The sequence below is a fragment of the Pelophylax lessonae genome (assembly GCF_965119305.1).
Source record: "Pelophylax lessonae genome assembly, chromosome: 6".
NCBI lineage: Eukaryota > Metazoa > Chordata > Amphibia > Anura > Ranidae > Pelophylax > Pelophylax lessonae.
The window spans coordinates 221,260,568-221,286,176 of record NC_138773.1 but is presented as its reverse complement, the minus strand read 5'-3'; the positions used below and the strand labels follow the sequence as shown (position 1 = coordinate 221,286,176).

Below are 25,609 nucleotides of genomic sequence, written 5' to 3'. Positions count from 1 at the left end.
TGGACGCCGTGTGGGTAGAGGAGGACAGTCAGATGTGTGCCTCCCGACGCTGTGTGAGCATGGGAGAAGACCTCCTGGAGCGATGTGCGCTGAGGAGGGTAAAAAGTGTGAAGACTTCTCAAGGGGAGAAAATGAACTATTTCTATGTGGAAGAAATAAATGAACTGTTTGCTATGTGAAGAGACAAGCAAAGGGACATGTTCAATGTGAAGCGGAAAAGGGACATGATCAATGGACATTTGTTGTGTGAAGAAAAAACATGGACTATTGAGTGTCTGCTGTAGGATCAGCAAAGTTTGCCCAACAGTAGGTTGGAGACAGACTCCGTAGGTAGGTTCCTGTATGTGAGAAGGTAGCCGCCCACAGTGGCAAGGATTTATTTTGTGTTTTATTTTTATTTTGCTGTTTTTGAGGCTTGCACTTGTGTGAAGTAAATTGCAAGAATAAACCAAACTGTTGTTTGCAACCACTTCTTGGCTATCTCCCTGTGTAACGAACCCCCCCAAAGGGGTCATCCACGCCCGCCACCGAGCTAATCTCTCACAATATGTACAATGAAAGGCTCCTCTGTGACAGTCTTATCAAGTCTCAGATCCAATTACTATGTGATACAAAAGCCTCATAAAGTAAACTAAAACTTCTTATACCTACCCAGACTAAACCAAGTCCTGTTTTTTTTGTGTTTTGAATGCTCCTGTGCCCAGACACTGCAGCTTACAATGGGATGATATCAGTGCTGTCAATACAGAAAACAGTGAGCAGGACTAAGTGTGACCATGTGCTGACTGACAAACTACAGTGTCAGGAAGAGCATGCCAGTAAACAACATAATTCCTCTACATGGACTTCTGTGCCTCTTCACAGGCTAATTCATGCTTCCTATTGTAGACGTAGGAATTTGGCTAATATTTATTCTCATGCATATGGGCATAAGGAAATGTACACCGCTCCAGGTGAGGACAATCCAACCCGCAAGCAACTAGTTGCAAGTCCAATCCATGGTCTGGATCCACTCAATGTAAACTAAAGAAGGTTTGACTGCACTCCAGTGGATGAAGATAAAATGATCCATTATTAAGATTGTAAATCAAACAAAACAAGACAATCGAGCCATAGACAGGTGCGTGCACGTGTGTATCAGTGTGCTCATGTGTACTTGTGGCAGATGTTGGCACCAAATGGGCTATTTAAACTGTGTCAGTGATCAAGATCAGCGTTGCTTTGACTTTCATCCTCCCCTGTATCCTGTGACCTTGTGATACCGTATCCTGTTTCCAGTTGCTGACCCAGCTTTTCTGACCACTCTCTTTACTCTGCCTGCACCAACCCCAGCTTGTTCTTGATCTCTGCTTCTGTCTGCTCCATTTGCTTCTCTTCCACTGATTGGCTCCTGACCCGGCTTGTATCCAGACCACGCTCTTGCCTGCTCCTCTGTACCTGATGCATCCTGCATATGCAAGCCTGCCTGACTCTGCTAAGCTTCCTGAGGTTTCCAGTACTTGCCTTACATCCTGCTGTTCTACAGTCTGCCTCACCCGCCCGCTGTCGCCAGTGCCAGCCTGCTTTAGTCTGCCATCCACCAGCAGTCTACCAGCTCGCCTGCTTCACTGAAGACTACTGATGACCTCTCCTGCCTGGCGTGGATACCTGCTCTGCTACCAGCAAGACCTACAGGCACTCGTGCCATTCTGCACTCCTGCACTTTCTGTTCACACTATCAGCCTTGAGTCAGAGGTTTCTAAGAGGTCTTCCCATCATTTCAGGCTCTGCTACCAGGTACCTGATATACAGGCTTGTGAATCAACAGTGATAATGCTAATGCACCTGCAACATGTTTCATCTCAATGTAATGCAAGCAGGCATAGTCTACCTGAGAGTGAAAACTCTGCTCTGAATTCAGGAGCAGTGTTGCATTGTTACCACGCCACCACAAGAAGCTGCATTAAATGAACTGCACTGGAACTCTCAGCAGGTATTTGTGGGACTTTTCAAGGGGGCTTTTAAAGGAAGGCCATATTTCTACTTTAAATAATTTGGATGATATAGTAAACTATTAGTGATATCAGCCCACAACAGGCATGGCTTCCAGCTTTTTGAGAAGAAAGAAAACAGAAAGAGTAACACATTTTAGTATAAAGTATGTAGGTAAAGGACACCCCCTTTGGCCAGTTAAGCCATAGTTTTCATTTTATGAACGTTTGTTTAATTTTTTATATCGACAGAGGGGTCAAAACGACATTTGTTTTCGACTATAGAAATGAGAAATTTCAAAGAAGCAAGATTGAAATTTTTTTTCAAAGGAACCGAATTCTAACAGTGTACGTAGTATTTGTTCAGTAAAGTTCATTCATTTCAAAATCAAATGTTGAAAACAAATTACATTTTGAAGTACTTTCATACGACATTTGTCAAATCATGGAATGCATTGAGAATTTTTGTACAAATGTTCATACAAAAATTAATTTGGAAATTTACTAGTGAATGGCCAGCTTTACACAGACAAGAAAGAATAAATATGCAAAGAAACAATTATTGGTTTATTTCACAGGTGCTTTTCCTTAAAGTGGAACTATACTTTAATCCAGCACTATCAAGGTGTGAGTAGGGAAAGAGACCCTACAAAGAAAGCTGAAAGATGGCTCAACGTGTCTGAGCCAAGAACCAAGAAAAGAGTAAAAAAAGGGAAGGAAGGAACAAAGGAACAAGAAGGGTATAGGAAGAAAACGTGAAAAGAAAAGAGGGGGGAGGGAAAGGAGAGGGGGGAGAAAGGGAAAGATTTAGGAAACGGAAAAGAGGGGTGAATGGGAATGTAAAGGAGGGGGAACACCTTATCACACCTTGATATTCAATTGGGATGTCGGTACCTTGGTAAATTTTCTATATCAAACACTACTGCTTCATTTAATCCAGCACTGTACTGTCCTGGAACTCCCCACTGACCACTTTCATCTTCAGCCAGGTGGTTTCCAGGTACTGATCTCTGGCCTTTTTGACTGGCCGGCCCATGGTGACGTCAGTCCTGTGCATGCGCAAGAGTTCGGTTAGCTCGGCATTGCTGAAATTGTTCACTGAGCTGTGCATACGCATCTAAGTTTACAGCGGTGGACAGGCAGGTATGTAACTTCAATACTGAAGAGACATAGTATGTCTCTTTTGCATTAAAAATCCTGCCTGTTCCCCAACTTGTTTTTAAATTAAAGTCTTACTTTATTTCTCCCTTTTTAAAGTAACAAATGCAATAATTCAGAGGTTGAATAAAAGGTTTGTTATAATTTAATAATTTTGGTAGTTAAATAATACATTGTTTAAAGAAATCTATACATCATACCAGAAGGAGGAAAAACTGAGGAGTAAAGAGGGACAACGATTTTTTATAGAGGAACAGTCCTTCTGGATGAGGGGCACTGGGGAGCTATGCAGGGATAGCAAAAGCCAGACAACTCAATATTCCAGATTACTGACTATTGACTGTTACTGAGATACAAACTGCACAATATCAAGTCTTTCTCTGCACTTCCTTTCTTATACTGGCCTTATACATTTAGATAATCGTTCGATAAAAACTGTCAGAATAAAAAAAAAAAACTGTTGAATGCGCATGTGATAATAGCATCATTGTATCAATAGATGTCACTCAATTATCAACATATTATCAATTGATAACAACATAAACAGTAGATTTTTCATTGAGCGATTACACGATCCAAGGTTACATTTTAACATGCACATGCGCTGTAGATTTATTCACACTGTTTTTGATCGATTCCACTACTAATGTTTTAAAAATCAAACTCTAAAAACCAACCCTCATGTTTTATCTGTAGTTACAGTTGCCATTATTCTCTCTTACTAGTCTTTGACTACACTTTTTCTCAATATTCTGTATGTCAAACGTTGTTATCCATTTGCATTCTTCAATAAAATATTTGAAACAGAAAAATTTGCATTTCAAGAATCGAAATGAGCCCACTAACATTTCGAAAGTTGAACGATTGAGCGTATCGAACGCTTTTTTGAACGATGTGCTAACCATGTATGGTCAGTTTAAAGTGATTGTTAAGTCTCGTTTTTTTTTCTATTAAAATAACAAACATGTTATACTTACCTGCCCTGCGTAATGATTTTGCACGGGACAGCCCAGATCCTCCTCTTCGGCTCTCCTGGGCCCTCCCTCCTGCTGAGTGCCCCCACAGCAAGCAGCTTGCTATGCGGGCACCCGAGCTGCAGCTCCATGTATCCATTCAGACACAGAGCTGCAGTTTGGACCTGCCCCCTCTCTCCTGATTAGCTAACTGTGTTTGATTGACAGCAGAGAGAGCCAAAGGTGCTGCTGCTGTGTCAGCCAATCAGGAGAGAGAGAGTCCCAGACGGCTGAGGCCTTTGTGGACATTACTGGATAGAGAAGGGGCTCAGGTAAGTATTAGAGGGGCTGCTGCACACAGAAAGCTTTTTATCTTAATGCATAGAATGCTTAAAGATAAAAAAAAAAAAAAAAAAAAAAAAAAAAAACCTTATGACTTTACAACCTCTTTAAGGTATATAGGCAATGGACACATCCCACCATACTACACACATCCCACCATACTATACACATCCCACCATACCCGCCATGCTATACTGAGAATTAATAAAAAACGACTGGATAAGCCAAGTACTTTTTCTCATCTCTACTTCTTCTTTAGGGTCCTTTCACACGGGCTTTCCGCCCGGTGAACTCCATTTTGCTCAGCGGGGATCGATCCACCGATTCCCCGCTGTGCAGCTGGATGACAGCTCCCTCTCCGCTTACTTTGCAGAGACAGACCTGTCAGATCCCTGCTCTCCTCTATGGGAGATCGGATGAAAACAGACCGCCTGTCCTTTTTCATCCGATCCTCCAGGCGGATGGAAAATAGGGTTTCCATCCGTCTGGATTTCACGGACAGGATCAGATTGTATGGCAGCGGGTGTCAGCAGACATATCACCGCTGCTTCGTAGAGATGCATGGAGCATCCGATCAGGTCCGCTTGAAAAACTGACAGACGGACCTGATCGGAAAGCCCCGTGATAAAGGGCCCTTATACTGGCTTTTAGAAATTTACAAATGCAAGAATTTTGAGGTTTTGGCAGATAAACTGTACAATGTAATACAGAGGTCTATTTATAAATTAGGAAAGAGGAACAACAGAGAAGTAAAGAGGGGCAGAGGGATTTGGCTCCAAAATATTGCCAAATGAGGGACAGTTAGGAGAAGCCAGACAACTCAATATTGTAACTCACTGATTATTGGTTGTTACTGATGTACAAACAGCGCAATATCAAGTCTACATCTGCAATTGTGGTCAACATATCAAACAGGAATGGTGAAGTATAGAACAGACTTACCATTCTAGCATCCCACAAGGACAAAGTCTTGTCTGCAGAGCTGGTGAGCACAATGTTGGAGTATGGAAGGAACTCAATGCTGTTGACAGAATCCACATGGCCTCTCATGGTGTACCTACACCGCTCACTGTCATAAACAAAAGCAATAGGAAATTATTTTAGAACTAACTGGCAAGCAAAGGCACAGAAACAACTGCTCTTACTTGTAAATCTGCAAATTCAAGCACTGCATTAATATTTAAAAGGTTTAGATAAAACAATGAATACTGCATAGTAAAATATTCTTTCCGTTCTGTTGCTGAAAGCCACAAACTTAGTTTTCAAAATTTGCATACGAAGAAAAAGACTCCGATATTTAATATTAAACGCAGTACCAACACTTTCCATAATTGCAATAATGTATTCAAGACAAAGAGAACAAAAACGCAAAACATCTGAAAAAACAATAAAATAAGCAGTTCAATAGGTAAGACAAAACACAAGGGAGGAGTTAACACTGGAGTTAATTTGCATGTCGATATATTAGGTCATTATTATTCCATTGCACGATGCAAGGCAGATTTCAGCTAGTTAGGTTGCCCTCTCTCTGGGCTGCTTATCACTCAATCTCCGCAGTAACATATATTGCTGCTTTAAATAACATGTCCCAAATGAATTTTCTGCAGAGCTATGAGATGTAATTAGAACTCACACCCTTATGTGTCAACAAGGAAAGCAGGCAGGCTACATAAGAAACTAGAAGACATAGTGCATATGGCACTCTCTTAAAGTGATTGACACAAAGGATAGACAAGTGGGTTGCATGGGGACTAGGGTGAGATTAATTAGCTGCCACAACAGGAAGAGCCAGGCTGAGATGTTTTCCAATGTGAAAATGGACTAAGGTGATGGACCCTGACAGCCCACGTGTGAAAGGAGACAATACAAGCATATTCATACAGTATGAGTACATTTAACCATATAAAAAATTCATGGGACTTCAATAAACATTTTTGGAAAAACGTATTTGCAGCGGAATTCTGGCATTTTATTTAACGTTTAGCAGAAGTAAACACTATGAAAAGGTCAAACGTGATAAAGACACGAGGGAAGATCATTACAATCCAGCATATACATATGATATACAATGTCTACCCACCTTATTCCAAGTCAACCCACAAGTCTTGTAATTAGTCCTTGTTGGCGGATTAATAAGTAAACAAGACTCTGTACCTTACTTGAAGAGATCAGAGTGGTTCCCGACATTGTGGCCTGCTCTGATTATACCTTACTGTGCTGCTGAAGAAGCTGCTTCTGATTGCTGCCTCTGAATGCAAGCTACAATAATATCTGCTCAAAAAGTAGAAACAGAAGGAGTTGCATTACACATCTCAACCTGAAGCACTTTAATGGGAATAGGGGTATATCCCCGGCAACGACAGTGTAGGTGGTCCCTCGTGCTGACTGGATCCACATTCCAAGGGGGGGCTGTGTGGTACCTGGGTGGGGGTCGGAGGGCATTTACAGTTCATGGTGTTTTTAACTGAGCTTGGACGCAGGTAATTGTGGGAGAGATCTCACAGGCTATCCATATGTACCTATTCATAGATATGTTGGATTTTATGTGACATATTTTCAATAAAGTTTTTTCATTTATTTAATTTTCCAAAAACCTGTGTTGAGTCATTTCTTTGTAACTCCTTCTGTTTCTAATTTTTAAGTATCATTGTTAAGTTGCATGGCTCCCCGGTTGAAAAACTGTATGGTATGGGAAATTATGGGTGTAGCACATCCACTGTTATATATAAGAGTGGTGTGTATTACCCAAGGATACATACTGTTTGTAGTTTTACAATAATATCTGCACTGAAGAGTACCCATCAACTCCTTGCAGGAGGGAGCCATTTATTTTTTACATTATTTTGTAATTTGTATAAGGTTCATTGTTTTGCACTTCATGCATAGTGTGTTATGTTGTCCAGTTAAAGACCAGAATCCAAAGGTCCAAAATGGTTCTTGTTAATAATACAAAGCAAAGACTCATGGAAAGCAGCTACATATCGGCTTCATCTAGCTGAAGTAAAGTTTAACCTGCTTTTATTTTGTCTTCACTGGCTCCTTCTTTCCCCCTTATCAACATACTATTTAATCTTTAAAGTGGAGTCCCAGTCATCTTTTTGTTTATTAAAGGCAGAAGCTACAAAAAGTACACTTTTGCTTCCGATCGCCTAAGACGACCGGAATGGAACTGGAAGCAGGTACACCCCCCCCCCCTCCTCCCTAAAAGCTCAATTTCACAAACAGGAGTCAGGGAGGAGGATTTAATGTGGAGGTTCCATTTCTAATATGTGATTGTATACTGGTATAATTCTGTCTAATACAATGTTTGTTTATGTAAAATGTATATAGTTCTAATTGATACTTATTGTATCTTGTTTATTTACTATAAGGCTTATACTTTGAAGGCTCATACATTATTGGATCCTGAAGAAGCTCGCTGTGTGGGAGAAACGCATCGATACACCCATTGTATGACATGTAGAATGTGCAATTTTTTGTGTTTCTGAATAAAATTTATAAATATTTTTATAATTATTTTTCTGTTATTTTGGACACATTTAAATCCCCAATTTTTCAGAGTCTTTCTGGTGGTTTCCCCATCCCCTCCCTTTTTTTCCTCTCCCCCTGAGAGACCTGGTACCCATTATTACCTAAGGTAATTGTTTAGTTCATTTGGTTAAAGTGTTCACCTTCATAACGAAATTTGTAGTGCAATCAACTGGCCTCAGTAGTTTAAAACTCATGGTGCAATGCACAGAAAAGGAGCTTCCTTTAACCACTTGCCGACCGCCCCACAGGACGGCTTGGTCCCCAAAAAGTGTCAAAAATGTCAGTTAGGGGTCTGATCTGTCCGCCGCAATGTCGCAGTCCCGCTAAAAATTGCTGATTGCCGCCATTACTAATAAAAACAAAGCAAAAAAAAAAAAAGTCCAAAAATCTATCCCGTAAACGCTTTAACTTATGCGCAAACCAATTAAAATAAGCGTTTTTATGGCGTTTTTTTCAAAACTGTTGCTCTTTTTTTGTTTATAGCACAAAATCTAAAAACCGCAGGGTTGATCAAATACCACCAAAAGAAAGCTTTATTTGTGGCAAAAAAAGGAAATCAATTGTATTTGGGTACAGCATCACACGGCCGCACAATTTTTTGTTAAAGTAACGCAGTGCCGAATCGCAAAAAATGGCTTGGTCATTTAGGGGGTAAAATCTTCCGGAGCTGAAGTGGTTAAATGATACACCTTTAGGCCAACGTCTGCTTCCTCAAAGCCTGGCTAAACGAAAAACAAAAAAAAAAAGGTGCATTCTGAGCGATCAGAGTTGTTTTCCATAAAAGCAAAGGTGACTGGTCCGTTGGACGTTCCCCATCATTACAGAAATGAAAGCAGAGCTGTAGTATTGCTTGTCCATAAATTTGCACAAGCGTTGGTGTCCCCTGGATGCCACCTTGGATGTTCCCATAGACAGGCAATACAGCAGTTCTGCACTCGTTCCTGTGATGATGGAGGTGCACTCATGAAAGTGTGCTCAACAGACCATCCTTCCTAACTGACATGCAGGACGGCGCCAATCATTCAGAATGCTACTTTTTTTGGCTGGGCTTTGCAGAAGCCGTGATTGGCCTGGAGGTGTGAAATTTAAAAGAAAGCTTGATTTCTCTACACTGCACCTTGATTTATAAACTCCTGGAGCCCTTGACTGCATGGCAAATGTTATCATAAATTAACTTTAATTGTTAAAAGTATTTCATACCAAAGTTTGATCTAACTGTATTTCCATTGCTCATTTTGTATACACTGTATCCTTTTCATATAACATTAGTACTGATAGCTGATCCTGAAAATAACTTGAACTATGTAAACTATTTTGAAAGTGCTATTGTATGTGTGACAGGGATTATTATGTTAACAAAGGAAGCCTTTCTTTCTTTTATTGTTGCCTAGAATAGAGTTACCAGACTGTCAGAAAATAAAATGTAATCATTACAAAATGTTAACAGGGTGAGAATACATTTTTATTTATCCAACTGCTTTTCACAATAAAAAAATTATTATTACTATTATTTTGCAGAACTATTAAAGTCATAAGGGAAATACAGGGGCTGCCACTGCTGGTCACCTTCTACAAAAAAAGGTTGTTTCCTGGCTTTGTCAATACGGTCACAGAACTGGCACAAGCATGGCACACGTGTGTCAGAAAATGAATATTCCTTACATTTATACTTGTTTAGGATCAGTGATTCAGGGGGCATTGAAGCCAATGCATCAATGTGACGGACAAGAATCTAGCCTTTTAGAAGGACTGATCAGCAATGGCACCTCAATGATTATCGCACAGCTTTCCTTTAAGTTGAATGTTTTTTAAGATGTCTTCAGTTTAACCAAAACAATGAAGCAACGGGATTGGACAACACTCTATATTTTATATTATCTAATTCTATAAAACACTGAAAAGTCTCTTAAAATATATGTTACTCCAACATTTCCTAATTCTGATATGTGCCTGCTGTACCAGATAGTTGTTTAAAAGAGTATCCTGTTCTCTTTGTATTACTTTCTTAGTGTAAAATACCTGTCTTTTTTTTTTCCAGTCTTGCTGCGTTCTTTAAAACTCACCTCACTAGGCATGAAAGCACAGCATGGTCAGTTTTCTGGCTGTGGTTGGAACTTACCCTGCTCTCCAATGATTAGACTTGTGCTGACACGTCCCTTCCCTGACACAGCCATTTACTGGTTAGACCAATGTATTGCTGTTTTTCCTTACCCAACTTTCTCCTTATGCAGCTGAGAATAGACGTCAGTAATTTGTTCACTGCACCTGAGCAGGGCATTGTGGGGCTGCTTGTGACGTCAGGTCACTAAAAAAAAAAGAGCAGTTCAGAACGCAGGAAGCGTCTGGAGAAGCAGGAGCTTCTTTTTTGTTTCTATTTTTAAGGTGGATGGGCGACTGATCATCGGGGGACACTATTTTTTTTATTTTTTAATAAAGGACTTTTCCAAAACTGTCTTATGTCTTCATTTATTTTTACACTTTTTTGGTGAATGGGTAGGGGTACGATGTACCAAAAATCCATTCACATGGGGGGGGGCAGAATCTGGGGGCCCCTTTGTTAAAGGGGGTTTCCAGATTCTGATAAGCCTCCCCCCCGCAGACCCCCACAACCACAGCCCACGGTTGTCGGGAAGAGACCCCTGTCCCCATCAACCCATCAACATGGGGGAAAAGTGCTTTGGGGTGGGGGGGCAGAGCACCCACCCCCCCATGTTGAAGGCATGTGGCCTGGTATGGTTCAGGAGGGGGCACTTGCTCGCCCCCACCCCCATTCTGGCCAGCCAAGCTGTGTGCTCGGATAAGGGTCTGGTATGGATTTTAGGGGGAACCCCACACTTTTTTTTTTAATTTTGGCACGGGGGACCCCTTAAAATCCATACCAGACCCGAGGGGCCTGGTATGAACTGGAGGGGGGACTCCATGCCATTTTTTTCAGCAATATTTCCATAAACTGAAGTGCCTATATATATATAAATCTCAATCTCTGATCTCAACAAACTGTAAAAAGCAAAAATCTCTCTCCCTGCAAGCATTGTATTTATTAACTATAGAATTCCACTTAAAAATCACCCACTGACCAAGGGATTCTAACCCACAACCCAGCAATTAACAAGGCTGGTGTTCTACCAGCTAGGCCACTGTCAAGCACACTTAGGTTGAACACACTTTCCCTGCCTAACTAACTCCTATCTCACCCTACACACAGTGGATGAGATAAAAGTTAGGGAGAGTGCATTCAGCTTAAGCAGGCTTAACAGTGGCGTAGATGGTAGAATACCAGGCTTGCAATGACATGGCTGTGGGGTTTGAATCCCTCTGACCAGCAGGTGACTTATTGAGGTCAGAGTCCATGATGATAATGCAGGAACTCGAAAAAGCCCATTTATTCGTCATTCGATGAATGAGCGAACAGCCAGTGTTCAAGTTGAACTTGCGTTCGACTCAAACTGTGATGACATATGTGACATAAATGGGCGTGGTTATGCATTTTGGAGTGTGACCCTCTTTGGCAAAGCTCATTAAGATGGCCCAGAAACATGTACCATGCCCATTTATGTCACGTATGATGTCATCATGGCCGTTTAGTTTCCCTGCAATACTTTCTTGCCGTGCACAGTGGTTCTCATCCATGAGATATACACACACAATCTGCTGCTTCTGTTGGCTCTTCCTGGTTCCAAGCACCTACATCACATCCACCTGGAAGGACTTGCTCATCATTGACCACCTGGAGGGTTGCCACCTATTGGAGACTTACGGATATGCATTCCCATACCTTGTACATGTAAGTGCATATTTATTTATTTATTTTTTTTATTTTAAACTGTTACAACACTTAGGTAGCAGCACTTTTCTCTCCTTGTTTTCCAATTTATACATGTCATGGATGGTGAGTGAGGAGATTTCACATTTTTAGGAATCAATAGTTTATAGCCTTTAATAGGCACGCAGGGAAAGAGAGTTTAATTTGCAATGTTTTGATCAGCGTTGAAGAAGATTAGTTGAGGGGAAGGTGCACTGGATTACCTTGGTACATATTTTATCACAGATAATGGTATTCCAGTAACAATACATTTTGTAGCAGCAGTAACAAGTGTAGAGGTAAAAGTGATTATCTGATAAATCTTCAGTGTGAAATCGATAAAAGGAATGTTTAGTGGTTTTGTGTACATTTTAATTCTTTATTATTTTCAAGACTAAAAAATACAATTATATATATTTTTTTGTTTATTGTTTAGTCAGGGTAATATGAAATGTTATGTATTTCAATGTCAGAAAGTAACACTAAACCAAATTCTCCAAAAATAATCCATAGACATCACACTACCTAATGGCCCTAGTAATGATTTTTTCGTGAAATTGTTTCTTACTGTGTATTTCTGCCTCCTTGTAACATTCTCAGTGAGCCGTTTGTTTTAAAAAAACAGTGCACATTACTTGCGGTCATGTGCACTTCTCTATATACACTACAAATCCCATAGTCCATAGTCACTAGTTAATCTCAGAAGCGAGTGTAACTTGGACTGTGGTTAATAACTGCTGTTGAACGTCTTCCTTTGTTGCTGGTATATTATCCTTCTGGGTGGTATCCCAGTGGGCTTGCCTTAACTCTCCTTTATTGGGGAACAATCAAGTGCCCCTTGGATTACAAATTTTGTACTAGAGAGCACTACCGCCACTTGTAAGGAAGGGAAAGAGGGACTGTCTCAGAGAGACTGAAAGAGAAAGATCACAGAAACATCAATCCTTGTCTGCAGGGGTGGCCCAATACATTGTGCTGCCTGGGTCCAAAAATAAATTGCTACCCACTAACCCCCCCCCAAAACAAAAAAAAAATCACACCCACCAAAAGGCCCCCCACATCCATTATTATATTATATCGTGATAATTAAAACGAATATTGCATTTAGTATTCATTTAGTTACATGCAACAGCTCCTTGTCTATATGCAAAATCATATGACATATCATTATGTTCAATTCCAAACCCCAAACTACAGTTTTATTTTGTTTGAATGTCTGACGCACACCACAATCATGTGAGGGAAGTTCCCCGGAGGAGATGCTCTGTCTCCTCATACTCATCAGTTTGCACTACAGGCGGCAGTATGAGATTGGGAAATGCTGCCCGTAACGCACTGCAAACTGATGACACGCAAAACTGCTGGAAAAAAAATCTTGGCCCTCAATTTGCTGCCAATGGACCCAGTGGGACCCATGGTAGGGCCGGCCCTGCTTGTCTGACTTGAACTTTGTAAGATTCTGGTACCTTTGGTACCCTTATTGCCCATTTTCCTTTTTATATTGCGTCCCACCTTTTTAGTTAGGTGGAACGCATATACCTTTAAGCCGGATGACATCATCGCTGAGCGCGCTCTGAGCGGCTATTTCAATCGCCGGCTTTCTCTCTCACATTGTTCGTTCAATGTTACCGCATGCTCACAAGCCTTGTCTTATGCTGCCGGAGCCTCCAGCTATTCTCTTTACCTGGAACAGACCGGAACCTCGCTACTGATCCCGTATCTCGCTACCGGATCACTCCCTCACTACCGGACCCCTCTACTTACTAACCTTACTAGTGATAAGTACCCCACAGGGGATTCCTCCATAACTAACTTACACTATCTACCTCTGCACATTAAGGACTGTTACTATCTATGCATACTAATTCTATCATCTGCACTGTTACATAGATTGCTAGCTCTTGAGTCTACTACCATCTATCCTTGCACTGGGTTAGTCTATCCTGTATATATCATCTGCTGTCCTCACCACCTGTTACCATACATGATCACTAACCTATCTGCATTCTACATATTACCATCTACTACTCTCCTGAACATTTCTATCAAGTGCTTATCATTGCTGTCACTGCTCACACCTGTCCCTTCAGCACATCACCTCCATACTGTCATATACATCCCATCACTCCAGGAACATCTTATTGAGTGTGTGTATATCTGTATGTTGAAGCAGACAGGCCCACAGTGATGAGTCTGGAGAGTTGGATCTGGTGTTTCAACACATCTCTACATGACTACTGAGTGGAGATTCTGCAGCTGCAAATCCAGCTTACTATAAAAACGCAGGAGCGTTACAAACTTGACCTTTAATGAAACAAAGCACATGTTCAGAGACCCAAAAGAGGGTGCCCTGGCTCTGGTAAGAGTCTAACATCATACAAGCTAATCTGTTGTGTGCTGGGAACTGATGGGCTTTCTTCAAGGGCCCCAACTTTGCCAGCCAACATTTTTTTTCATCAGTTACTGGCCAACCTGGACTGTTATAGCAAGTTAGGACTGTCTTTATATACTGCTGCTAGGTAAATGCAGTTCAGTTCTGTGAATTACTGTTACTCAGAATACTTGTGTATACAAATGTAACCATGTTTTCCTGCTCACCACCAAAATGGACTAAACCTCTACCTGCAGACACATTCCTTTGTATGGGAATTGTGGTACACTTCGAGCGGAGCATAGGACCAGAAATAACTGCACTGCTTGTTCTAAACTAGTAACATTGAGGTGCATCAGTGAAGGATAGGGAGCATGCATGGAACAAAAAATAAGCCTGAAAAGAATGGTAAGAAACTTAAAAAATATATATATTTTAGAACAATTGATGTAAAAAAATGAGTTAAGTGTCGCCTATTTAAAGCCATTTTTTGTAGATTTGAATGGAGTAGTGAGGGGGTCAGAACCCCTGTCAGATTTTCATTTCTGTCTATGCCCCCACTTTGAAAATATACCCCCTTAATTTGTCCTGGTGACCACTGTTACTGGAAAGTTTGTGAAAATCTAAAGTTTTGGGTGGTCAACGGATCAGGGAAAAATATTAAAATCAGAACACTTATTCTGGTGACACCTAAAAATGTATTTTGCTTTTGAGAGAACTCCTCTCACTTCCTGTTGTACATTCAGAGTGGAAGTAAAAGAAGTCTCCATAATGGAACACAGACAGCAGCTACAACAACAAAAAAGACTTGTCAACGATTTTACCCATTTCCTATTCTATCCATAACTAAAAAATGTTGGCTTTAGATTTGCTTTAATTGCTCCACAGCAGCTTCAGCTATGAAGGTTGGTGTTTTTTTTTAAAGCCTTTTTATTGCTTGAAAAAAAATATATAAATAAAAATATTAGAATCTGGCCACCGTTCTGCTTAAAGAAACCCATTACTGCAGTTATATCTTTTTTGGTAGAAGGTTTAGTGGTTTTTGAAAGATCAATAAGCTTATTTGGAGAGTAGAAACTGGACATATATAATTTAAGCAAATGTTCTGGTATATCTAAATGAACTGAGAGTTAGAAAATAGGATTCCTCGCTATAATTTTTACAGGCAAGAGAGGGGAGATAAAATGAATGGCCAGAAGTTGAACTTTAAAGTTGAACTCCAGGAATTAAGCTGCTTTGTAAAATTTGGCAGATTACTATGGATTAAGTCCAATGAGATGCATGCTACCTCATGGATTATTTTCTTCAAATTACAAGTTTAAATTTTTTCTGTCCCTGGGAGCATAGCTCTTGCTATTCTTCCTGTGTTTTCCGATGCTGGACCTGCTGGTCTCATCTGCTGTATCCACAGAATTGTATGCAGATGCTTTGTCTACCCTTCCCCACGCCTGCCCAATCACAGGGCACTTTATATTATGCACACCTATTAACAAAATGCAAAGCCTTCTGCAAATGGACAGCCAAGGGGAGGTGCTGCTGTGTGAGAAAGCAGCGTCTCTCCAGAGCCAGAATTATAGTGACAGATGTACTCCCTGCACTCAGTAAAACTGCAAGATGTAAATAAAAGAACTAAGTTCAAAAGGTGGCATGTACCTTTTGGACTTAACCCATAATAAGTCAGCACATTTTAGAAAGTGGCTGAATTCCTGGAGTTACGTTTTAAAGGAGAAGTCCAGGTAAAACCTAACTGACGCTAAACCTGCTCTGTACAAATTCTAAACCTAACCTATCTAACCTTGTAAAGCAAAAATCACTGTACCTATCTATTCTGCAGCTGACCCAGTCTGGTCCTATGCTGAGCTTTCAGCGGCGGCTTCAGTGTGGAGGCAGGTGCAGGAGAGGCATCCAGCAATGGAAGCCCCATAGTAAGTCTATGGATGACGTCATTTGCCATTAATTTTACAGCCAGTTTTGGTCCTCCCCTGCACAGAGCTTCTGTCGCTGGAGACCAGACCAGATCGGGTGCAGAAAAGGTAAGTACAGTGATTTTTGCTTTACAGGGTTAGCTAGATTGGGTTTAGAATGTGGCACAGTGCAGCTTTAGCATTAGTTACGTTTTGCCTGGACTTACCCTTTAAAGCCATACCAAATACAGCAAAACCTTGGATTGTGAGCATAATTCCTTTCCGGAAACATGCTTGTAATCCAAAGCACTCTTATATCAAAGCAAATTTCCCCATAAGAAATGATAGAAACTCAGATGATTAGTTCCACAACTATTTATTCATAAATCCTTCAGCTTATAGTCCACATGAAGATTATAGCAATGTGATAGGTTGTGTCCCCATAAAATGTCCATCAACAAATGGCAGCCTCCAAGGGGATTAGAAGCAAAATCCAGCAGGAGCTACAGAGTATAAAAGAGAAGAGAGGCGCCTCTAAGTGTGGAAATGGGGTTAATGGATCAACCGGCACCGCGACTGGGTACCTCCATTGACGGATGCTCCTAGTGCTTCCCGAGGGCTCTAAGCACTCCACCAGATACCATAAACACCTCAGACCCCACAAACCGCCGCAGCTTGGTTGGGGTCTCGCTGTCCCCTACCCACCCTGGACCTATGACAAGGCTCCAGGTTCCAGTGGGTGAACCTCTCTTTCCCCAGAGAGTGAAGCAGGAACAGGTACAAGCTCTTACAAGAGCTTAGTGATGATTCAAGGGAGTATGAAGAGCATAGCAATCCCTTGTTGTAGCCGATTCCCCCAATAAGAGACAGGACTCTAGATTGAGGGTGAAATAGAACTCAATATTACTGTCCCATCTGAAGCAATTCAAACCATTAATTATCTGTCTTTCACTCCCAGTGACGGTGGACACCGTCACAGGTTACATTTAATGAAGGTTCAATATTTAGCAACTCACATGGTTGATGATTAAAAAAAGGAACATCTAAGTATGCAGGCGTCCGGGGTAAAGCTGTCCACATAGACAATCCTCTGCACCGCTGGCTCTCACCACTCTCAGTCTGCAATCGTGACCAGGAAAACTACCCTGCAGTAGAGCAATCTGAAAGTGAGGCTTAGAAGCGCTCGTAGAGCGCAGCGTGGAAGGGGTGACCTCAATGGCGGTGTGGAGGACGGTCTATGTGGACAGCTTTACCCCAGATGCCTGCATATTTAGGATGTGCCTCTTTTAAACATCAACCATGTGAGTTGCTAATTGTTGAACCTTCATTAAGTGTAACCATGTTGCTACACTTATAGACGCCTCTCTTCTCTTTTATACTCAGTTGTGATATGACACTAATTGTATATCAAGACTTCGCTTGTTTATCAAGTCAAAATTTATTTAAAAAATGTTCTTGTTTTGTAAAACGCTCTCAAACTAAGTTACTCTCAATCCAAAGTTTTACTGTATACAGAATGGGTTTAATCAGTGGATCTTTTTTTGCAGTTTGGTATGGTTACAAATAGTGTTGAGCGAACACGGACTGTATTATTCGTGTTCGTACCGAATAATTGGATTTTTTGTACCCGAACACGGACACGGACACTTTACTGTATGTTCGGGTAAAAATCCGTGTTCGGTCGTTTTATTTCCGGGTTTTGCATGCTTTGGCGCTCTTTTCATGGCGGGCTTTCAACAGCCAATCAACAATCGTTTAACTGGTGTGCCTTAAGCCATCCCAGCCATGCCTGCAAATGTCTCAGTAGCTGTGATTGGCCGTCTGAAGCATGTGACCAAGTCTTTATAAGTTCGAGGCAGCCGCAGCGGCGTCATTATGCTGCTTAGATTCAGGGACAGAGCACACATCAACGTGCTGGCTGCTGATTAGGGAAAGATAGGCAGGAAAAAACCATTTGTGTCCGGATAGAATTGAGGGACAGGTCGGAGTGTTTAGGCAGGGCGAGTTGTAGGCATTTTAGGGATAGAGTCTGCTGAATTATATAGGGTCAGTGTCTTCTACAAACTACAATCGATATTGCTGTGTGGGGGGTGGGGTCTGCACTCAATCCTGATCTACGATCTCTTCTCAATCCTGTTAGGGACAGAGTCTGCTGAATTTTAGGGAAACTGTGTTCTACAAACTACAATCGATATTGCTGTGTGGTGTGGGATTGGAGATAGGCAGGTGTCAGTGATCCACATCCATTTTTCTGTGTGTGAGCTGCAGTGAACACAATCTTTTTGGGCTGCAGTGAACACAATCTTTTTGGGCTGCAGTGAACACAATCTTTTTGGGCTGCAGTGAACACAATCTTTTTGGGCTGCAGTGAACACAATCTTTTTGGGCTGCAGTGAACACAATCTTTTTGGGGTGCAGTGAACAAAATCTTTTTGGGGTGCAGTGAACACAATCCTTTTTGGTGTGCAGTGAACACAATCTTTGTGGGGTGCAGTGAACAAAATCCTTTGTGGGGTGCAGTGAACACAATCTTTTTGGGGTGCAGTGAACAAAATCCTTTTTGGGGTGCAGTGAACAACATCCTTTTTGGGGTGCAGTGAACACAATCTTTTTGGGGTGCAGTGAACAAAATCCTTTGTGGGGTGCAGTGAACACAATCTTTTTGGGGTGCAGTGAACACAATCTTTTTGGGGTGGAGTGAACAACATCCTTTTTGGGGTGCAGTGAACAAAATCCTTTTTGGGGTGCAGTGAACAAAATCATTTTTGGGGTGCAGTGAACACAATCTTTTTGGGGTGCAGTGAACACAATCTTTGTGGGGTGCAGTGAACACAATCTTTTTGGGGTGGAGTGAACAACATCCTTTTTGGGGTGCAGTGAACAACATCCTTTTTGGGGTGCAGTGAACACAATCTTTTTGGGGTGCAGTGAACACAATCTTTGTGGGGTGCAGTGAACAGAATCTTTGTGGGGTGCAGTGAACACAATCTTTGGGGGGTACAGTGAACACAATCTTTGTGAGGTGCAGTGAACACAATCTTTGTGGGGTGCAGTGAACACAATCATTGTGGGGTGCAGTGAACTCAATCTTTGTGGGGTACAGTGAACACAATCTCATACTTCTGAAGGTTTGAGGGTGCTGCCTGTTCCATACTCCCCCTACTCCTCATCTAGCCTTTTAGGGGTACAAACAATAGTAATTGGGGCCTAGTGTGGTTGTGTACGTGTGATATACATACACTTTTTTGGGATCATATTTTCTATTCCGCTATTTAATCAAAAACCTTTGGGGATCAGTTAAATTGGGGGATAGTCTGTGTTGGTACGTGTGAGAGAGATCCACCTTTCCAAGTTGTTGGGGTTCATCTCATACTTCTGAAGGTTTGAGGGTGCTGCCTGTTCCATACTCCCCCTACTCCTAGCCTTTTAGGGGTACAAACAATAGTAATTGGGGCCTAGTGTGGTTGTGTACGTGTGATATACATACACTTTTTTGGGATCATATTTTCTATTCCGCTATTTAATCAAAAACCTCTGGGGATCAGTTAAATTGGGGGATAGTCTGTGTTGGTACGTGTGAGAGAGATCCACCTTTCCAAGTTGTTGGGGTTCATCTCATACTTCTGAAGGTTTGAGGGTGCTGCCTGTTCCATACTCCCCCTACTCCTAGCCTTTTAGGGGTACAAACAATAGTAATTGGGGCCTAGTGTGGTTGTGTACGTGTGATATACATACACTTTTTTGGGATCATATTTTCTATTCCGCTATTTAATCAAAAACCTTTGGGGATCAGTTAAATTGGGGGATAGTCTGTGTTGGTACGTGTGAGAGAGATCCACCTTTCCAAGTTGTTGGGGTTCATCTCATACTTCTGAAGGTTTGAGGGTGCTGCCTGTTCCATACTCCCCCTACTCCTAGCCTTTTAGGGGTACAAACAATAGTAATTGGGGCCTAGTGTGGTTGTGTACGTGTGATATACATACACTTTTTTGGGATCATATTTTCTATTCCGCTATTTAATCAAAAACCTTTGGGGATCAGTTAAATTGGGGGATAGTCTGTGTTGGTACGTGTGAGAGAGATCCACCTTTCCAAGTTGTTGGGGTTCATCTCATACTTCTGAAGGTTTGAGGGTGCTGCCTGTTCCATACTCCCCCTACTCCTAGCCTTTTAGGGGTACAAACAATAGTAATTGGGGCCTAGTGTGGTTGTGTACGTGTGATATACATACACTTTTTTGGGATCATATTTTCTATTCCGCTATTTAATCAAAAACCTTTGGGGATCAGTTAAATTGGGGGATAGTCTGTGTTGGTACGTGTGAGAGAGATCCACCTTTCCAAGTTGTTGGGGTTCATCTCATACTTCTGAAGGTTTGAGGGTGCTGCCTGTTCCATACTCCCCCTACTCCTAGCCTTTTAGGGGTACAAACAATAGTAATTGGGGCCTAGTGTGGTTGTGTACGTGTGATATACATACACTTTTTTGGGATCATATTTTCTATTCCGCTATTTAATCAAAAACCTTTGGGGATCAGTTAAATTGGGGGATAGTCTGTGTTGGTACGTGTGAGAGAGATCCACCTTTCCAAGTTGTTGGGGTTCATCTCATACTTCTGAAGGTTTGAGGGTGCTGCCTGTTCCATACTCCCCCTACTCCTAGCCTTTTAGGGGTACAAACAATAGTAATTGGGGCCTAGTGTGGTTGTGTACGTGTGATATACATACACTTTTTTGGGATCATATTTTCTATTCCGCTATTTAATCAAAAACCTTTGGGGATCAGTTAAATTGGGGGATAGTCTGTGTTGGTACGTGTGAGAGAGATCCACCTTTCCAAGTTGTTGGGGTTCATCTCATACTTCTGAAGGTTTGAGGGTGCTGCCTGTTCCATACTCCCCCTACTCCTAGCCTTTTAGGGGTACAAACAATAGTAATTGGGGCCTAGTGTGGTTGTGTACGTGTGATATACATACACTTTTTTGGGATCATATTTTCTATTCCGCTATTTAATCAAAAACCTTTGGGGATCAGTTAAATTGGGGGATAGTCTGTGTTGGTACGTGTGAGAGAGATCCACCTTTCCAAGTTGTTGGGGTTCATCTCATACTTCTGAAGGTTTGAGGGTGCTGCCTGTTCCATACTCCCCCTACTCCTAGCCTTTTAGGGGTACAAACAATAGTAATTGGGGCCTAGTGTGGTTGTGTACGTGTGATATACATACACTTTTTTGGGATCATATTTTCTATTCCGCTATTTAATCAAAAACCTTTGGGGATCAGTTAAATTGGGGGATAGTCTGTGTTGGTACGTGTGAGAGAGATCCACCTTTCCAAGTTGTTGGGGTTCATCTCATACTTCTGAAGGTTTGAGGGTGCTGCCTGTTCCATACTCCCCCTACTCCTAGCCTTTTAGGGGTACAAACAATAGTAATTGGGGCCTAGTGTGGTTGTGTACGTGTGATATACATACACTTTTTTGGGATCATATTTTCTATTCCGCTATTTAATCAAAAACCTTTGGGGATCAGTTAAATTGGGGGATAGTCTGTGTTGGTACGTGTGAGAGAGATCCACCTTTCCAAGTTGTTGGGGTTCATCTCATACTTCTGAAGGTTTGAGGGTGCTGCCTGTTCCATACTCCCCCTACTCCTAGCCTTTTAGGGGTACAAACAATAGTAATTGGGGCCTAGTGTGGTTGTGTACGTGTGATATACATACACTTTTTTGGGATCATATTTTCTATTCCGCTATTTAATCAAAAACCTTTGGGGATCAGTTAAATTGGGGGATAGTCTGTGTTGGTACGTGTGAGAGAGATCCACCTTTCCAAGTTGTTGGGGTTCATCTCATACTTCTGAAGGTTTGAGGGTGCTGCCTGTTCCATACTCCCCCTACTCCTAGCCTTTTAGGGGTACAAACAATAGTAATTGGGGCCTAGTGTGGTTGTGTACGTGTGATATACATACACTTTTTTGGGATCATATTTTCTATTCCGCTATTTAATCAAAAACCTTTGGGGATCAGTTAAATTGGGGGATAGTCTGTGTTGGTACGTGTGAGAGAGATCCACCTTTCCAAGTTGTTGGGGTTCATCTCATACTTCTGAAGGTTTGAGGGTGCTGCCTGTTCCATACTCCCCCTACTCCTAGCCTTTTAGGGGTACAAACAATAGTAATTGGGGCCTAGTGTGGTTGTGTACGTGTGATATACATACACTTTTTTGGGATCATATTTTCTATTCCGCTATTTAATCAAAAACCTCTGGGGATCAGTTAAATTGGGGGATAGTCTGTGTTGGTACGTGTGAGAGAGATCCACCTTTCCAAGTTGTGGGGTTCATCTCATACTTCTGAAGGTTTGAGGGTGCTGCCTGTTCCATACTCCCCCTACTCCTAGCCTTTTAGGGGTACAAACAATAGTAATTGGGGCCTAGTGTGGTTGTGTACGTGTGATATACATACACTTTTTTGGGATCATATTTTCTATTCCGCTATTTAATCAAAAACCTTTGGGGATCAGTTAAATTGGGGGATAGTCTGTGTTGGTACGTGTGAGAGAGATCCACCTTTCCAAGTTGTTGGGGTTCATCTCATACTTCTGAAGGTTTGAGGGTGCTGCCTGTTCCATACTCCCCCTACTCCTAGCCTTTTAGGGGTACAAACAATAGTAATTGGGGCCTAGTGTGGTTGTGTACGTGTGATATACATACACTTTTTTGGGATCATATTTTCTATTCCGCTATTTAATCAAAAACCTTTGGGGATCAGTTAAATTGGGGGATAGTCTGTGTTGGTACGTGTGAGAGAGATCCACCTTTCCAAGTTGTTGGGGTTCATCTCATACTTCTGAAGGTTTGAGGGTGCTGCCTGTTCCATACTCCCCCTACTCCTAGCCTTTTAGGGGTACAAACAATAGTAATTGGGGCCTAGTGTGGTTGTGTACGTGTGATATACATACACTTTTTTGGGATCATATTTTCTATTCCGCTATTTAATCAAAAACCTCTGGGGATCAGTTAAATTGGGGGATAGTCTGTGTTGGTACGTGTGAGAGCGATCCACCTTTCCAAGTTGTTGGGGTTCATCTCATACTTCTGAAGGTTTGAGGGTGCTGCCTGTTCCATACTCCCCCTACTCCTAGCCTTTTAGGGGTACAAACAATAGTAATTGGGGCCTAGTGTGGTTGTGTACGTGTGATATACATACACTTTTTTGGGATCATATTTTCTATTCCGCTATTTAATCAAAAACCTCTGGGGATCAGTTAAATTGGGGGATAGTCTGTGTTGGTACGTGTGAGAGAGATCCACCTTTCCAAGTTGTTGGGGTTCATCTCATACTTCTGAAGGTTTGAGGGTGCTGCCTGTTCCATACTCCCCCTACTCCTAGCCTTTTAGGGGTACAAACAATAGTAATTGGGGCCTAGTGTGGTTGTGTACGTGTGATATACATACACTTTTTTGGGATCATATTTTCTATTCCGCTATTTAATCAAAAACCTTTGGGGATCAGTTAAATTGGGGGATAGTCTGTGTTGGTACGTGTGAGAGAGATCCACCTTTCCAAGTTGTTGGGGTTCATCTCATACTTCTGAAGGTTTGAGGGTGCTGCCTGTTCCATACTCCCCCTACTCCTAGCCTTTTAGGGGTACAAACAATAGTAATTGGGGCCTAGTGTGGTTGTGTACGTGTGATATACATACACTTTTTTGGGATCATATTTTCTATTCCGCTATTTAATCAAAAACCTCTGGGGATCAGTTAAATTGGGGGATAGTCTGTGTTGGTACGTGTGAGAGAGATCCACCTTTCCAAGTTGTTGGGGTTCATCTCATACTTCTGAAGGTTTGAGGGTGCTGCCTGTTCCATACTCCCCCTACTCCTAGCCTTTTAGGGGTACAAACAATAGTAATTGGGGCCTAGTGTGGTTGTGTACGTGCGAGATACATACACTTTTTTTGATCATATTTCCTATTCCGCTATTCAATAAAAACCTTTGAGGATCAATTGAATTGCGGGATAGTCTGTGTCGGTACGTGTGAGAGAGATCCACCTTTCCAAGTTGTTGGGGTTCATCTCATACTTCTGAAGGTTTGAGGGTGCTGCCTGTTCCATACCCCCCCTACTCCTCATCTAGCCTTTTAGGGGTACAAACAATAGTAATTGGGGCCTAGTGTGGTTGTGTACGTGCGAGATACATACACTTTTTTTGATCATATTTCCTATTCCGCTATTCAATAAAAACCTTTGAGGATCAAGTGAATTGCGGGATAGTCTGTGTCGGTACGTGTGAGAGAGATCCACCTTTCCAAGTTGTTGGGGTTCATCTCATACTTCTGAAGGTTTGAGGGTGCTGCCTATTCCATACCCCCCCTACTCCTCATCTAGCCTTTTAGGGGTACAAACAATAGTAATTGGGGCCTAGTGTGGTTGTGTACGTGCGAGATACATACACTTTTTTTGATCATATTTCCTATTCCGCTATTCAATAAAAACCTTTGAGGATCAATTGAATTGCGGGATAGTCTGTGTCGGTACGTGTGAGAGAGATCCACCTTTCCAAGTTGTTGGGGTTCATCTCATACTTCTGAAGGTTTGAGGGTGCTGCCTGTTCCATACCCCCCCTACTCCTCATCTAGCCTTTTAGGGGTACAAACAATAGTAATTGGGGCCTAGTGTGGTTGTGTACGTGTGATATACATACACTTTTTTGGGATCATATTTTCTATTCCGCTATTTAATCAAAAACCTTTGGGGATCAGTTAAATTGGGGGATAGTCTGTGTTGGTACGTGTGAGAGAGATCCACCTTTCCAAGTTGTTGGGGTTCATCTCATACTTCTGAAGGTTTGAGGGTGCTGCCTGTTCCATACTCCCCCTACTCCTAGCCTTTTAGGGGTACAAACAATAGTAATTGGGGCCTAGTGTGGTTGTGTACGTGTGATATACATACACTTTTTTGGGATCATATTTTCTATTCCGCTATTTAATCAAAAACCTCTGGGGATCAGTTAAATTGGGGGATAGTCTGTGTTGGTACGTGTGAGAGAGATCCACCTTTCCAAGTTGTTGGGGTTCATCTCATACTTCTGAAGGTTTGAGGGTGCTGCCTGTTCCATACTCCCCCTACTCCTAGCCTTTTAGGGGTACAAACAATAGTAATTGGGGCCTAGTGTGGTTGTGTACGTGCGAGATACATACACTTTTTTTGATCATATTTCCTATTCCGCTATTCAATAAAAACCTTTGAGGATCAATTGAATTGCGGGATAGTCTGTGTCGGTACGTGTGAGAGAGATCCACCTTTCCAAGTTGTTGGGGTTCATCTCATACTTCTGAAGGTTTGAGGGTGCTGCCTGTTCCATACCCCCCCTACTCCTCATCTAGCCTTTTAGGGGTACAAACAATAGTAATTGGGGCCTAGTGTGGTTGTGTACGTGCGAGATACATACACTTTTTTTGATCATATTTCCTATTCCGCTATTCAATAAAAACCTTTGAGGATCAAGTGAATTGCGGGATAGTCTGTGTCGGTACGTGTGAGAGAGATCCACCTTTCCAAGTTGTTGGGGTTCATCTC

The 25,609-nt window shown here is 41.8% G+C and overlaps 1 protein-coding gene across 2 annotated transcripts in view; it reads right to left on the bottom strand.

Moving 5' to 3' along the window:
- Window positions 1-25,609, bottom strand: part of SPAG16 (sperm associated antigen 16) — a 1,690,414-nt gene that overhangs the window by 762,648 nt on the left and 902,157 nt on the right. For both annotated transcript variants that reach the window (XM_082260930.1, XM_082260929.1), the window contains exon 13: window positions 5,366-5,492. In XM_082260930.1, coding sequence (XP_082117056.1) covers window positions 5,366-5,492 — 127 coding nt within the window. The remainder of the gene's footprint in view (window positions 1-5,365; window positions 5,493-25,609) is intronic.